General features: G+C 34.8%; 1 protein-coding gene across 1 annotated transcript in view; it reads right to left on the bottom strand.

Annotated features, from left to right (window-relative positions):
* The window catches only part of ADAM10 (ADAM metallopeptidase domain 10), a 128,273-nt gene that overhangs the window by 20,267 nt on the left and 91,412 nt on the right, over nt 1-16,594 (bottom strand). The window contains exons 9-10 of the mRNA XM_055320071.1: nt 9,493-9,656; nt 3,484-3,667 (exon numbers count right to left, since the gene is read on the bottom strand). Of these exons, the coding sequence (XP_055176046.1) occupies nt 3,484-3,667; nt 9,493-9,656 (348 nt within the window). The remainder of the gene's footprint in view (nt 1-3,483; nt 3,668-9,492; nt 9,657-16,594) is intronic.

Below are 16,594 nucleotides of genomic sequence, written 5' to 3'. Positions count from 1 at the left end.
ATTTCCCACATTGTCTTTGGCTGATTGTATCCTAGTCAGTAAATAATTTTTTTTAATGTACATTAATTTGCTCCTCAGCTAAATCCAAGCTCCTTAAAGGAACTACATATTATTTATATCTTTGTATTCCCAAGGAGGCTAACAGTATTGGGTCAAATCTTGATTCATTAAGATTAGATAGTCTGGTTTAAGCACAGTGAATAATTTTAGAAAAACTTTTATGCTCTCTCTTGAAGTTCTTGAATTTTGTCAATGGGGTTTAAAATCAGAAGAGGAATGCTAGCATACTCTTATAAGATCAGGAAAATCACAGAACTTTAGCATCTGCAGGAAAATGACAAAAATCAAATGTCTTCACTTTCTGGAAAAGAAAACCAACTTCCAGAGAGTCTGTGACTTGCCAGAAACCATATGCCCCAGTATGAGCAAATCGAAGACCAAACCCAGGTTTCCGGGATCTAAAATCTGGTGCTCTTCTCTTTCTGCTATGTCAAATCAATGTGGGAAACAGTTGTAGCACAGGCTTCAAGCTGAGAACTGAATAAATACAAGGGAACACATCTCAAACACATGAACCCAACACAAGGCACATGTGAATCCAACCTACTGTAGAAAGACTAGCTTTATATTTAGAAAGTTCATTCTTACCCTTAACCATATCAAATATTAAAGGAAATCTTACAGCTAACTCAAGTTCTAGCCATCTCTTTCATTTTATACCACCTCTTCTCTAAAACTAGAAGCACGCACATGGACATATACACTAAGTAATAATGACTTTATCATTTTTCTCCCAAATTACACATCCTATGAATTCTGAAATGATTATTAATAGACTTTAGAATAAAGTCAGAAAATCTCTGAGGCAATATTTACTACACACTGGTTTTTATCTCATATAGAAATATTGCTTTAAATAAGTTAGAACATATAGAAAAGGTGCTATTTAAACGCAAAAATGTATTAGATACATCTCATTATAATTTAAGAAATAAATTTCCTTACCATAATACCTACAAAACAATATGTTCATTTTTTTTTTTTAAGACAACTTCAATCAGAAACCTTATTGTGAAAACCCGGTTTAAAAGTAAAGATCTATATAGCACTTCTACATTAATATGTTTTAGAAAACAGTGATATAACAACAACAAAAAAATGATACCATCAATATAATTTAAATCTGCCCCTTTGAAATAAATAGAAGGTCTTAAAGGAAAAAGCCAGTCAATATGAGTAAAAATTGAAATTTGGGCCTGGTCAAAATTTAATTTTTACTCTGAGACAGGTTCTGTGAAGAGAATAAAACAGCAAGCTACAGACTGGGAGACAATATGTGCAGATCAATATCTGACAAATGACTAGTATGTAGGCTATGTAAAGAATTCTCAAAACTCAACAGAAAAAAACAAAATCCAGTAAGAAACAGCCAAGAAACATGGACATTTCACCAAAAATATACAGATGGTAAATAAGCACATGAAAAGATGAACATCTTTAGTCATCAGAAAAATACAAACTACAACCACAACCACAAAATATTACTATATACCTATCAGAATAGATAAAACAAAAACAATAAAAATGCCAAAAGCTGGCAAAGGATGCAGAGAAATGAGAGCACTTACACACTGCTGATAGGAATCTAAAATAATACAGCCACCCCAGAAAACACTTTGACAGTTTTGTATAAATAAAAGCAAACAATTACTTTATGATCAACTGGATTCCAGGGCATTTATCCTAGAGAAATGAAAACTTATGTTCACATAAAAAAGCTGTACAGAAATGTTTACAGCTGCTTTATTTATTCATAATAGCCAGAAACTGAAAACGGCCCAGATAGCCTTTAACAGGTGCATAAACTTTCTAAATATAAAGCTAGTCTTTCTGGAATAGTTTGGATTCAAATACACCTTGTGTTGGGTTCATGTGTTTGAGATGTGTTCTGCTCTATGTACTGAGTTCTCAGTTTGAAGCCTATGCTACAACTGCAAACCAATTGTGGTACATACACACCATGGAATACTACTCAGCAATAAAAACAAATTCCCGATATAGGCAACAATTTGAATGAATCTTCAGGGAATTCTGAATGAAAAAAGCGAACTTCAAAGGTTACACGTTCTATGACTACATTTTAGAGTGACAACATTTTAGAAATGAATGCTTTAGTAGGGCAGGTGAGGGGATACCAGGAGAGAGGTAGGTGTTATGCCCTCAAACTTATTTTGGTGAAACAGGACAGAGATCCAAACAAACATAATACAGGGTAGAATATTTAGAACATATTAAATGCCACAAGAGACACATAATAGATGAACAGATAAACAAAATGGGGTAGTATCCATACAATGGAATATTATTCAGCCATAATAAGAATGGCATTCTGATACCTGCTACAATTTGAATGATTCTTGAAAGTTTTATGCTAAGTGAAATAAGCCACACACAGAAGGCCAAATATTATATGATCCCATCTCTATGAGATACCTAGAACAGGCAAATTCATAAGAAAAAATAGATTAGAGGTTACCAAGGAGGAAGAGAGGGTAACAGAAGTTACTGCCTAATGATTACAGAACTTCTCTATCTGGAGAGATGAAAAAGTTTGGAAATGGGTGGTGGTAATGACTGTATATCACTGTGAATATACTTAATGCCACTGAATTGTAACTTAAAGTTAGTTTAGATACAAATTTGGTATATTTTTATTTATTTTTATTTCTATTATACATATTTTGTATCTTTTTTTCTTTACCATAAGGCAAAAAACAATTTCACAGCAGCTTTATTCATATTAGCCCTAACCTGAAGAGCCCAAGTGTTCATCAATAGAGTGGATGAACAAAGTGTGATATATTCATACAATGCAATATTCACTACTCAGCAATAAAATAGAACATTATGATGAATCTCAAAACACGCTGAGTGAAAGCAGCCTTCCACAAAAGATATAAACCATAGGAAGTAAATACTTATATGAAGTAAAACAAGCAAAACTGCTCTACAGTGAAATATATCAGAATAATGGCAATTCTCAGAATTGCCTCTGAGTGTCTGTTGGGGGCAGAAATTGACTGGGAAGGGAAATGAAACAACTTTCTGGGGTGTCAGAAATATTCTGTATTTTGAAAGGTGCATAGGATACACAGGTAAATGCATTTGTCAAAGTTCATTGGTAGACTTACTCTGCAACATTTTACTTATGTTAAAAAAAAAAACAAACAAAAGAACCAAAAACAATATTGGCCTTTAGTTAATTATATAGGCTGAAGTGTTTAAGGGTGAAGCATACTGATGTCTACAATCCACTTTAAATTGCAACAACAAAAAAAAAGGGATTGAGAGATGGATAAATTATAAATAACTGATAAAGTAAATACAGCAAACTTTTAATAGTTATGAAATATAGGTGGTAGGTGCATGAGTGTGTCAAGTATTCTGAATGTTTGAAAATATATGTTGGGAAACCATACGTACCAACAAAACAGTTGTTTCTCTTCTTCTCAAGAACTTGGCTTATATTTCTAATACTACAGAGTGAGAATTTATTGTTGTTAAGTTTGTCCCCGGATGTTGCTCTTGCATACATGATGTAATTGCCATTTTCTTTTTGTCCTAAATTCTTAGATTCTCCTGGAGTGCACTCTGTTCCAGAATCATGCTGCCAAACAGAATATAGAGTTTCATAAACAAGAAGTAAAATAAGGTTTTCAGGTCATCTGATTAAATGTAATTTTCTCACAAAAAGAACAACAGAAGCTTGTAGACTCTCCTCTAAAAAGATCCTACAATTGCTTTAGACTGTGAGAAGGAAAACAATTTGCTGCTCTTTAGGGGTCACTGTCTTAGCAGGAAAGGAAAAATGAGTGAAGGTCTAACCACAACAATTAACAGCTCTGTAAATAGGGAGTAGAATGGAGGACAAACCACCATAAAGTCCATCAAAAATAAGCTCTCCAGGGACACCATTACTATGACTAGTTCAGAGAAGACAAGAGGGGAAAGACAGGAAACAAAGAGAATGGCACAAGGCTAAGTACATACAAGATAGTCATCTAAGAGAGCTGACTTATTAACTTGTGCATAAGAAAGATAAGTAAATGCTATTTTTTGGAAGATTGATTATGTAAGTATGTATGTATTTATAAAGGAGAGAGAGGGTAGTCCTGGTGGCCCAGCGGTTTAGCGCCGCCTTCAGCCTGGGGTGTGATCAGGTCCCACATTGGGCTCCCTGCATGGAGCCTGCTTCTCCTTCTGCCTGTGTCTCTGCCTCTCTCTCTGTGTGTGTGTCTGTCATGAATGAATGAATGAATGAATGAATGAATGAATGAAAATAAATAAATAAAGTCTTTAAAAAAAAAAAAGGAGAGGGGAGTTGGGGGAAGGAAGAAGAGGGAGGGAAGGAGGGAACCTAAGGCCCACTCCACACTAAGCACAGAGCCCAACAAGGGACTGGATCCCACAACAAAGTCAATATACTTCCATGACCAGCCCTGAGATCAACTAACAGACTACTACCAGACCACAGAAGCAACCTTGCCTTCTTCCCTCCTCCCCAGGAGATACGCATTTAAGAAAACAACCAACCAACTTCACAATGCTCCTCAAACAACAATTCAGAACAATTCAGAACAATGTCCAAAAGGGGAAAATACTTGGGTCCTAGAGTAGCAATTTATTTAATTAAACTGTGATTTAAATATGTAATAATTCTACCCTCCAGAAAGAAAGAATGCCTGAGGGTATGGTATCATGTTTCTTCTCAGAGCCCATCGAAATCCTTCAAATTAGAAGCAACTATTTTTTTTTTAAGATTCTATTCTTTTTTTTACAAGTAATCTCTACACCCAACATGGGGTTAGAACTCATGAACCCAAGATCAAGAGTTGCATACTCTTCCAACTGAACCAACCAGGCGCCCCCTGAAGCAACTATTAAAAATAGGACCTCTACAATCACATTTATTCTTCTGGTACCTCTTGCTGTTCTCCTGAACCTAGATTTAGCATTTAACAACTCTTTAATATTCTCCAATATTGCCTTGCTTTATGTTTTCATTCTACAGAATTCAATTTGGTTTATGATAACATAGGACACTAGAGTTATTCTCAGCATTAGAACTTTAGAAAAAGAAAGAAAACATCCCAATACTGTATACCTCCTGATATTATCAGAGAATATTTTTATTTTTTAAAAGATTTTATTTATTTATTCATGAGACACACACACACACACACACACACACACACACACACACACACAGAGTGGTAGAGACACAGGCAGAGGGAGAAGCAGGCTCCCTACAGGGAGCCAGATGTGGGACCCAATTCTGGGACTCCAGGATCACGACCTGGGCTGAAGGCAGCGCTAAACCGCTGAACCACCCGGGCTGCCCCACAGAGTATTTTTAATTCAAAAAATATTGTGTCCAATATTATACAAGGAACTAAAAATGTAAAGATGAGTTCAAGTACTATCTCTAGCCCTCAAAAGCCTATATTCTATTTAAAAGAGAAAGCATATTTTGATATCCCTGGCTCTCTGCCCAATAAATCCATTACAGGTATCCCTAATCAGGGTGCCTGGCCAGCTCAGTTGGTGAATATGCAACTTTTGACCTCAGGGTCATGAGGCAAAGAGCTTGTCTGCTTGCTTGATTATATACATACATAAACAAACAGGTATCACTAATCAGTTACTACTTTATTAGCCCAGAGGATATTGTAATGGATCACCATTAATGGGCATGGAAGAAGGAACAAGCATGCCAGCTATCTGTACTTATTCTCAGAACAGGGGATAAACAAGCACATCAGTAAGCAAAATATAAAACAGAATACAAAGGCCATCTTGACTGCACCCCAAAAAGCGCTGAAAAGTCAAATAGTTTCATAAAGAAACTGTAAGTTTGACAAAACAACAGACTTTTCTCGGACTATAAAAATAATATATGCTCTTAGAAAATTTAGAAAATAAAAAACATTAAAAATTTCAATCATAATCAACCATGAATAACTACTATTAATATTCTGGTCTACTTCCTGACTTGTACCTAGTCATATCATATTTTAATATGAAATTTGAACTATACCACTTATACAGTTATATACATGGTTTCTTTCAGCTTAACAGTATAAGGCAAGCACTGATTTTGAAATGACTGCAGAGCATTCCAGGATACTTTCCTACAGTGAGGCCATTTGCGCTGCTTAAAACTTTTTGTTATATAATAAAACTGCAATGGATACATTTTTAATACAAATAAATCTTTGACAGATTCTGCATTTTTCTTAGTTGGATTCCCAGAGGTAGAGTTTCTGAGTTAAAAGGTCAAATACTTTAAGGGTCTTTATACATAGTGACAAATAACTGACAAAAATACTCTAACAATTTACATTATATAACAAGATGGATCAAGATTTCAGTAGGCAGAGATGGGAAGGAATCGGCTTCCTGGCAGAAAGAATGTTAAAGGACTATAAATTACTTAATTTGACAGAAGAGGGCAGTTAACACTGGAAATATACTTGAACCCAAATGATGGAAAACTCTAAATGCTAAGATAGGAAACTGTATCAGCGATTATCAGCAGGTACAGGAAGCAAGGTTGTAAACTGAAGTGACATGATCAAAACAATCAGAACTATAACCTAGGCAAAGATTAATTTGGTAAGAGCAAACATATTGTAACTTTCATGCTGAGAGACAGAAACTTGTCTCATTTATGACTACAACTTCCCAAGACAAAGCTTACAACAGAAGTGCAATAAAAAGTTGAGGGAGGAAAAATAAAATATAAGAGATAGCGTGAACCTCTCAGAGAGAAAGTAACCCTGACACAGTACAGATATACAACCGGAGAGATAAAGACAGATTTCAGATAAAGATGTCAAGGGAGACAGGCTCAGGAATTTATAGTTCTAGCTGCTATTACTATTAAATTATTTATAAATACTTACAAAGCACTACTATGGATATATGGTAGTGTAAACAATATGCATAGAAGAATGAGGTATGATTGAGCATAGTACAGTCATTAAAAGTAGTCAGTATGAGGAAAAGAAGCAGGGTAGGCAAAGAATGTGAACCAACTTATCCATTAAACAAAAAGCTGTAATACAAATTAATATATTAAAAAAGGGGGATCCCTGGGTGGCTCAGCAGTTTAGCGCCTGCCTTTGGCCCAGGGCACAATCTTGGAGTCCCGGGATCGAGTCCCATGTCGGGCTCCCGGCATGGAGCCTGCTTCCCCCTCCTCCTGTGTGTCTCTGCGCGCCTCAGCCTCTCTCTCTGCTCTCTCTCTCTCTCTCTCTCTCTCTCTCTCTCTGTCGATCATAAATAAATAAATAAATAAATCTTTATATAAATATATATTAAAAAATACTTCTAGCAACTGTGTAGGGAATAGATTAGACAGGAAATGAAGAGAGAACAGATTAGATTCCCTACTCCAAGGGCGGTCTGCAGACCAGGGGCAACTACAGCACCACCTAGGAGTGTTTTAGAAATGCAGAAACTGGGGGACCTGGGTGGTTCAGTCAGTTAAGCATCCAACTCTTGATCTCAGCTCAGGTCTTAATCTCAGGGTTGAGAGTTCAAGCCCCACACTGCAGCCTACTTAAAATAAAAAATGAAGGAACTTGCCACCCCCTCAATGGAATCTGTATTTTAAGATCCTTGGCAATTTTTATGCACATTAAAATTTGGGAGGCCCTAGCCTAAAGGATAGAGAAGTAACTAAAGGGTACTACAACTCCCCTAATAAGTGTTGGAATCAAGGGGACAGGAGAGAAAAAACATTTACTTGCCATTGGAAAAAAACCAAACTGACCATAAGTAATAGTTCTCTGCTCATCTCTACAATTTCAGTTACTCTTTTAAAGAACAGATCACACAACGTGGGGTGCCTGGGTGGCTTAATAGGTTAAGTGTCTGTCTTCAGCTCAGGTCATGATCCTGGGATCCTGGGATCAAGCCCAGACAGCGTCAGGCTTCCCACTCAGTGGGGAGTCTGCTTCCCCCTCTCCTGTTACTCAGGCTCACACACTCAAGTTAAAAAAAAAAAAAAAAGGAACTGATCACATAATATATATTTGTTGCAAAGAGAAACTGCTTTTGGCTTTAAACCTCTAGTGAGAAAAAAAAAATACATCAAGCTCAAGTACAAAACAAACGAAAAGATCACAAAAGCACTCAAGAGGTAGAGAGATTAAACTATTTAAATAGTTTATCCAAGAGATGCCTGGGTGGCACAGTGGTTAAGCATCTGCCTTTTGCTCAAGGCATGATCCCAGGATCCAGGATCAAGTCCCGCATTGGGCTCCTTGCAGGGAGACTGCTTCTCCCTCTAGCTGTATCTCTGCGCCTCTCTCAATATCTCTCTCTTTCTCTCTGTGCCTCTTGTTAATAATTAGATAAAATCTTTAAAAATAAATAAATGAATGAATGAACGGTTTATCCAAGAGTACTGATGATAATCTATCCATTTCTGAGTGCCTAGGTGGCTCAGTTGGTTAAGCATCTGCCTTCAGCTCAGGTCATGATCCCAGGGTCCTAGCATAGAGTTCCAAATCAGGCTCCCTGCTCAGCTTGTCCCTCTCCCTCTGCCCCTCCCTGCTGCTTGTGCACTCTCTCTCTCAAATATATAAAATCTTAAAAAAATTATCTAGCAATTTCTGATAGGGACTTATAAGAAGATGCAAATTAGTGAGATGGCACTTCCATTTTAAAAACTGGGAGAAAATCAGAGAAGTACATTTAAGGATTTTAAGCTCCAACTATATAATCTTTTTCTAAACTCACAAAAATTTCCATTTTTTACAAGTGATATGGTACAGGTAAAACAAATTTACGTATAGTTGTCAAATAATATTTTCCCAAGTTTGTTATTTAATAAGCCCTACCAGAATCACAGAGTCTATCCTTCAGTAGTTTCTATTTCTGTGTGCATTAATCCTTAGGTCACTTGAAAATATGATGGACCAAGTATTAAATGACACCAAAGAATTGTTAATTTTGTCAAGTATCATAATCACATTTATAGTTCTTTAAGAAAAGGTCTAGTTTTTTAGGGATGTATAGTGAAGTATGTGAAGATGAGTAAATTCCCTTCTAATACAGTATCAGGGACCTGAGACAGAGCCCCAGCAGGGGCTTCATGCTGGGGGTGGAGCCTGCTTAAGATTCTCTCTCCAGCTCCCTCTGCTTCCCCCCACCCCTGCCCTGGCCCGGCTCACATTTGTGCAAAATGACACTATTGTGCTTACTCTTCTCATTTAACTCACAAATATTCTATCTTCCTCCTTTTCAATAGTGTCAAGTACATTACTGTGTTCCAATATAAAAAAAACTAGCCAGTCAACTACATTTCAATGAAAACAAAAAAAAACTAAGCATCCATATGTATTTGTTTTCAATGTAAACAAACAAATCACTCAATATAAAAGTTAATAACTTTTAAAAATCTAATAATTAGGCAATACTTACTGGAGATCCAAAGTTATGTCCAACTTCATGAGCAAAAGTAATGTGAGAGACTTTGGGAGGTACATGAGATCCATAATTCTGAACAGTAATAATTCCAGTGTTTAAGGACTTCTTCTTACCATCTGAATATAGCTTACTTTTTTCACATATTCCTCCAGAGCTTCCTAATTCAAAATAAAAGATGGCTAAATTAGCATCTATTTACTCCCCAAAATAACTTTCTAATATATGCTATATTAAATTAAAATATTTTATATATCCTACATATACAAATACTCAAAAGTTTCTTTAGACCAAGGTTAGGAAGACATTTCAAATAGAAGTTTTAATGGTACACATAAAGAAACTCCCAGGACTTAATATAAGGCTCTTCAGAAAATGTTCTTCATGATTGAAATATTCCCCAATTTTTGCTCTCATTAATTTATCAATACAAATATTTAAGTTTCTGCTAAATTTGAATACATCCATATTTATACTGTCAAAACCTATACCTTCTCATTTAAAAAAAAAAAAAAAACAACTTAGGGACGCCTGGGTGGCTCAGTAGTTGAGCATCTGCCTTCGGTTCAGGGCATGATCCCAGGATCCTGGATTGAGTCCCACATCGGGCTCCTTGCACAGAGCCAGCTTCTCCCTCTACCTATGTCTCTGTGTCTTTCATGAATAAATAAATAAAATCTTTAAACAAACAAAAAAAAGCCAGCTTAATTTAAATGAAAGTGGAACAAAATATTCTTGAGTAGATTATGAGGAAGTCACTTCTACAAATAATAGTAGTAATGCTCAGGAGTATGTGATTCACTATCTTGACAGGCAATATACATTTTTTTTTCTTTTTTAAATAAAAGAATTACAGTTTCTAGGGGCTGATGAGAAAGTGGGAGGGATAGGGTAAGATTTGTAAAAGGGTATGAATTTCCAGTTATAAAATGAGTAAGGTCTAAGTATCTAATGTATAACATAATGACTATAGTTAGTAACATTGTATTATACAAACGAAATTTGCAAAGAGAGTAGAACTGAAAAAAATCTCACCAAAAACAAATAAATACATAAGGTGATGTATGTGTTAGTGGGGGAATCCTTTCACAATGTAGGTGAACCTCAAATCATTATGTTGTTTACTTGAAATTTCTCACAATTTTATTTGTCAGTTATACCTCAATAAAGCTGGGGGGAAAAGAAAAGAAATACATCCACTGGGCAAAAAAAGGGGAGTGAGAGAGAACGAAGGATAGAGGGTGGGATAGAAGGGGAAGAAAGCAAATGTGGGAAAATGTTGACTGATTAATCTATCAGGATTTCACTGTACTATTCCTGCAACTTTTCAGTAGGTTTGTAATCTTTTTCAAAATAAGTTCAAAAGACTGAATGAATTACAATTTTCCAATGTGTCTTGAGAATACCTTCAAAAAAAAAAAAAAAACCCTTATTAAATCACTTTGTAGTTCACCTGTTCAATAATAGGAACTTTAAAGCTCAATACCAAAATGAAAATACTAATACATCCAAAGGCAGTTAATATAAGGAATTCAAAAAGAACACTGGGAAAATCAGAAACTAGCTGGCCAATCTATGTCTATACGTACACTGTATTGAGAAGAACATAGTTCTTTTAATAACTCTGTTAAAGACTTTTAGTGATAATTCTTTAGTTTACATTCACATATAAAAGGTTTCTCTCTTATTTTTTTATTAAAATACAATCAAGGGACACCTGGGTGGCTCAGCAGTTGAGCGTTTGCCTTCGGCTCAGGGCGTGATCCGAGAGTCCAGGGATCGAGTCCCATATGGGGCTCCTTGCATGCAGCCTGCTTCTCCTGTCTCTACCTCTCTCTCTCGGCCTCTCTCTGTGCCTCTCATGAATAAGTAAATAAAATCTTAAAATATAAAAGAATTAAAAAATAAAATACACTCAAATGTTAGGACAGTCTAATAAATGATAAAATTATTTCAAGTTAGCTTTCTATAATGCAAAGTTACAACCAAATTATTAAACCATTAAAAAAATCTGATGTTTATAATCCCAGATAAAGCATATAATAGAAGGCAATTTCAAAACAGATTTGCAAGAATGGCATGACACTACAATTGCTGCCCTGTTAGTAAATTTAACAGAAATTTGAATTACCATTATGAATTTGGAAGCTAAAATAACAAGCTCTGCAGTAAACTGAAAAACTGAGCCATATGCAGATTTTAACCAGAAAAAGATGGAGAACCTTTATTATATTCAGAAGTTACTACCTTTTCTAAAAGAAAACGGAACAGGAAAAAAAAAACAGCAAATGATTCATGAGTAATTGATATATTTTCTTATGCTACTTCTACTTCTGGAGAGGAGTCCTAAGAACTGTATCACTATTTCTAGAAACTAGAAAAGATATGAATAAGCATTCTGAATGTAATAATTATAGTCTACATATTATAGTTTTAAACAAATAATAAATCAATATCCTGCCTTAGTGAAGATTTGTCATATGCAAATTGGTCCAATGCAGTACTGTGAAACTTGAATTAAGCATAGAAGGCTCCACACTGTAAATCTTTATCAGTTAAAAAAAGAAAAAATAAATAGCATGTATTAAAAACTTTGATTATATATTTTTCTGTATTTTTAAGGTCTATCTAGCTTAAGGGAAAATCAGACATAAACCTGTATGTACTCTACTGAAATATACTCCTTATAATTCACATCTTATTTAACATCTTAGTAAAAAAAATGCTTTTGGTTTTAACTATCACTTATAGAAAACTCTAATATTTGTTACAAACTAATAACATATGTTAAAATAACCAATTATACAGAAGACATAAAATACTATATTTAATTTTAGAAGTTATGATTTAATATTTTTTTGGCAGTAGTGCACTGTTTTTTGTTTTAATTCCAATACAGTTAACATACACTGTTATATTAGTTTCAGGTGTACAATAAAGTGATTCAACAATTCCATACATTACCCAGTGCTCAGTTACAGCTTATTTTACAAAACACTGCAAGTAGTTCTGATGTGCCAGAAAATCTATCAGTGATATGACATATACCTATAGCTAAACCATAGCTTCAGTTCAGTAATTGCTTTATGTTATACCATTTAAAATTTTATTGCATGTAGTCATCATTGCAAAACAAATTGTGAATAATGAGAAGGGTAAAATTCTATTAATCTGAATTAAAAGCTATTATTGATGGATGGATGGCTCAAAAACCAACAAAAAAGTATAATGACTTCTTTAAGTAAAAGCATTTTTTTAACTACAGTACATCCTGAGAGCTAAAGTCACAGAATATCACTCCTCCACTTTAAAACATACCCCTACCCCATCCCCCAAATTAGAAAAACTACAAGGTAATACCGTGACAGAGTCCACAAATACAGTTTTGATGTGAGCAGGCCTAAACCCCTAAACCTTATCATGCAATATTAATCTAAGCAGTAATTTTGAACAGACAATAGGAACACTCCCTGACAAGTTATTAGGAAATATCCTAGGGCATTTCTTTGTCTTTCATGTCTGAAGAACATTACTCACAAGTAATGGAGAGGGACCAGAGATGTCAAACATCCTGCATAGAACAATCCAGACCTACATAAAACGCCCATATTAAATGTCCTGTTGTAATATTCTAATGATGTGATTATCCCAGCCTTAGAATTAGACTTTTAAACAACATGTTAAGAATCTGACAGGCTGTGGGTTATCTTGAGAACCCTGTATTGAGTTCTGTAAGCCCTTAAATCCTAATAGGTAAAATCAAACTAAAATTTCTAAACTAAGAAAAACAGAAGAGACTATTGCTAACAAATAAAATGTCTCTAAAATGTTCTTCACAAATGGTCAGAGGAATATTGAATTGTTTAGGATTAACTATGGAGATGAATTCCAGAGCTAGCCTTACTTGGTAGCCTGCCCCAAATGAGACTATGTTCATTAGGATAACATTAAGAAGGATAATATATGAACAAAATGTACCTTAATATATTTTTTTAAAAAACTGGCCCCTCTCAAAAGGCACATTAGAAGGGTGCCACAAGTAATTTAAAATTAAGATTATTTGATATAAAGACATTACAGAATCAATGTTTCAGTCTCTAAACTAAATGATAAGAGACTAATGAACATAGTCTCTTCTGTTTTTCCAAATTCATATCCAAACTTTGTTTGGAAGAGCAGACTCCCCTTTTTTTGACTATCTTTAATCTCTGTATAATTTTAAATGGGAGCCTCCAAGTCAGCCCAGGTCACTAATTGTTTCCACTTATAATGGAGTTGGGCAGGAGGTATGGTTTTCCTGATTAAAGAAATCCAAGGCAATACCCAACTACAGTATGATATTAAATAAGAATAAAAAGTATTGTAAGAAGACTTAAAGACAAGAAACCTCCTATTCAAATGTTTCAACTTTCACTGCTTTTCCCAGCTTAAGAGTCAGTGAAAACTACAGCTAATAATTTGAGTAATATTCTGTGAAAATTAACATGACAACAAAATCCTTCCCACCACCTAGTAAAATATCTGCAGAATTAAAACTAAGCTAAATAAAACAAAATCAAAATTAAGCCAAACAAAAATGAAAAAATTAAGAAGCAGTAACAGACCATAAGAAAAACAGATCAGCTATGAAATGGTACTTTTTAATAAGATAATCATATGCATTACTAAGATTTACAGGCAGAATTTTATAGTCTTAAAGAAAGGACAAGAGAAGAAATTACAGTGAAAAATAAACACGGTGAAGCAAAATGATTTCCCTACATTTATAGAGACAGAAGAGACAGGAAGCTAGTCTCCCAGCTCCCAAACCAGTGCTCTTCCCCATTATGCCATGACAACTACCCAAAACAATGTTTAAATATTAAATAGTACTTTTATAACTCCTCGCTCTTTAAAAAAAAAAAAAAAAGATTCCAATAATACAGAACTACTAAGATGCAGGAAACATTTTAACTACTCATCAGAAATGTCTTAGAGAAAGCTAGAATATTAAAGTATATAATACTTAGTAAAATAACTACCAAATCTGCTAAACCTGAGTCAGAAGGTCCAGACTCTGGGTACTGTGTGAGCCTGGGTTGGTCACAAAGTCTTGAAACCCAAGTTTCCTCCCTTCTAGAATGGAGGAGGTTAACTGAAATAATAAACAAAACTAAATATATATTTTTCCTTATAAAAAAAAATACAATGTAGGGTACCTGGGTGGCTCAGTCAGTTATGCATCTGCCTTCAGCTTGGGTCATGATTTCAGGGTCCTGGGATGGAGCCCTGTTTTGGGCTCCCTGAGCCTGCTTTTCTCCCTTTCCCTCTGCCCCTCACTCTGCTCGTGCTCTCTCATATACTCTCTCTCCCCCTCAAATAAATAAAAATCTTAAAAAAAAAAAATGCAGGAGGGCACGTGATGTAATGAGCACTGGGGTATTACATAAGACCACTACCTCTGAAACCAGTAATAATTATATGTTAATTAATTAAATTTAAATAACTTTTTAAAAACTTTTTGTCAAACTGGAAAAAATTTTTAATTTCTAAAAATAAAAAAATATAATGTCAAATATAAAACAATTCAGGTAGTCAAAGGACAAAGGGAAGAGAACAAAATTGTCAATGTCATGTTAAGATGATCACCTTATACTAGAAAACATTGAATCAAAAAGACAAAGATCCCTTCTCTTTTCTACTCTGGTCCCCATTCTTCTGTCCCTCCCTAGCCCCTTCCCAACTGCTCTTGGAAAAAAAGCTTCTAAGAACTGGAGCTGGGGGTTTAACACAGATTAAAGGAAAAGGGCATCTGATGAAGAACTTATGACAAAAATACAACTTCTGTGTCCCACTTTCAATCCAAACTTTTGCCCACTGCTGTTCAATAAAATGAGCAGTATCATAAATGGTGGTCCAAATATCAAAATAACTAGATATAAAAACTAATTGTCCTCTAAACCCATTACCCTAGTTTAATCATCAGAAAAACATCAGACTGTAACAGAAGGGCATCCCACAAGATACCTGACCGGTACTCCTTAAAACTGTCAGTCATCAAAAACAAAAAAAAAAGTCCAAGAAACTATAATAGCCAAGAAAAGACTAAAAAAAAAAAAAAAAAAAAAGACAACTAAATGTAATAGGATCTATGAGATCCTAGAACAAAAAAGAGACCTTAGATTAAAAACTAAAATACATGAATCAACTATGGACTTCAGTTAACAATAATGAAACATGTTTGTTAACTATAACAAATGCACCATACTAATGTAAGCTGTTAATATGTATGGGGGGTGGGAGTAGGATATAGGAACTCTTTATACTCTGCTCAATTCTTCTGTGAATCTAAAATTATCCTAAAAATACAGTCTACTTTTGTATCTATAGACATGAAACTATATGAAGATTTCAAGAGCATTATATCTTAATGAATAAAAGTCTGGAACTGAGAACATAAAATGGTTTCTGGTTTAAAACCATCCAATTACTTGCCCAGGAGCCATGAGTAAGTTTCCTTAGAGAAAAAAATATGAATATGGTAGTTCTCAAACTTGAATGCAAATCAGAATCACTGAAGACTTGTTCAAACAAAGATTGCTGGGCTCCACACTTAGTTTCTGATTCAGTAGACCTGGGGGAGCCAATGAATTTATATTTCTAACAAGTTCCCAGGTGAGGCTGATGCAGCTAGTCTAAGGAGCATACTTTGAGAATATATTAGTGGTAATTTACTATATCAATAGTAATTGATAATAATATAGCAAATTACTATTATTAATGGTACATTACAAAAAAAAACCCCAAGTGAATCCTTGAATTTTCACATTACTTACTAATGAATAAGAAGTAATAATAAACTTTGTAATAAATCATCCAACTTATTTTTTTAATGTTTTATTTATCTTTCCTTTTCTTTTCTTCTAGATTTTATTTATTTATTCATGAGAGACACACAGAGAGGCCGAGACACAGAGAGAGAAGCAGGCTTCCTGCAGGGAACCCGATGTGGGATTCAATCCCCAGACAGGGATCATGCCCTGAGCCCATGGCAGAGGCTCAACCGCTGAGCCACCCAGGCATCCCGAATCATCCAACTTGGACAAGAAGGGAAAAAGAA

Source organism: Nyctereutes procyonoides, unplaced genomic scaffold (assembly GCF_905146905.1).
Source record: "Nyctereutes procyonoides isolate TBG_1078 unplaced genomic scaffold, NYPRO_anot_genome, whole genome shotgun sequence".
NCBI lineage: Eukaryota > Metazoa > Chordata > Mammalia > Carnivora > Canidae > Nyctereutes > Nyctereutes procyonoides.
This window is presented reverse-complemented; position numbering and strand designations above follow the sequence as displayed.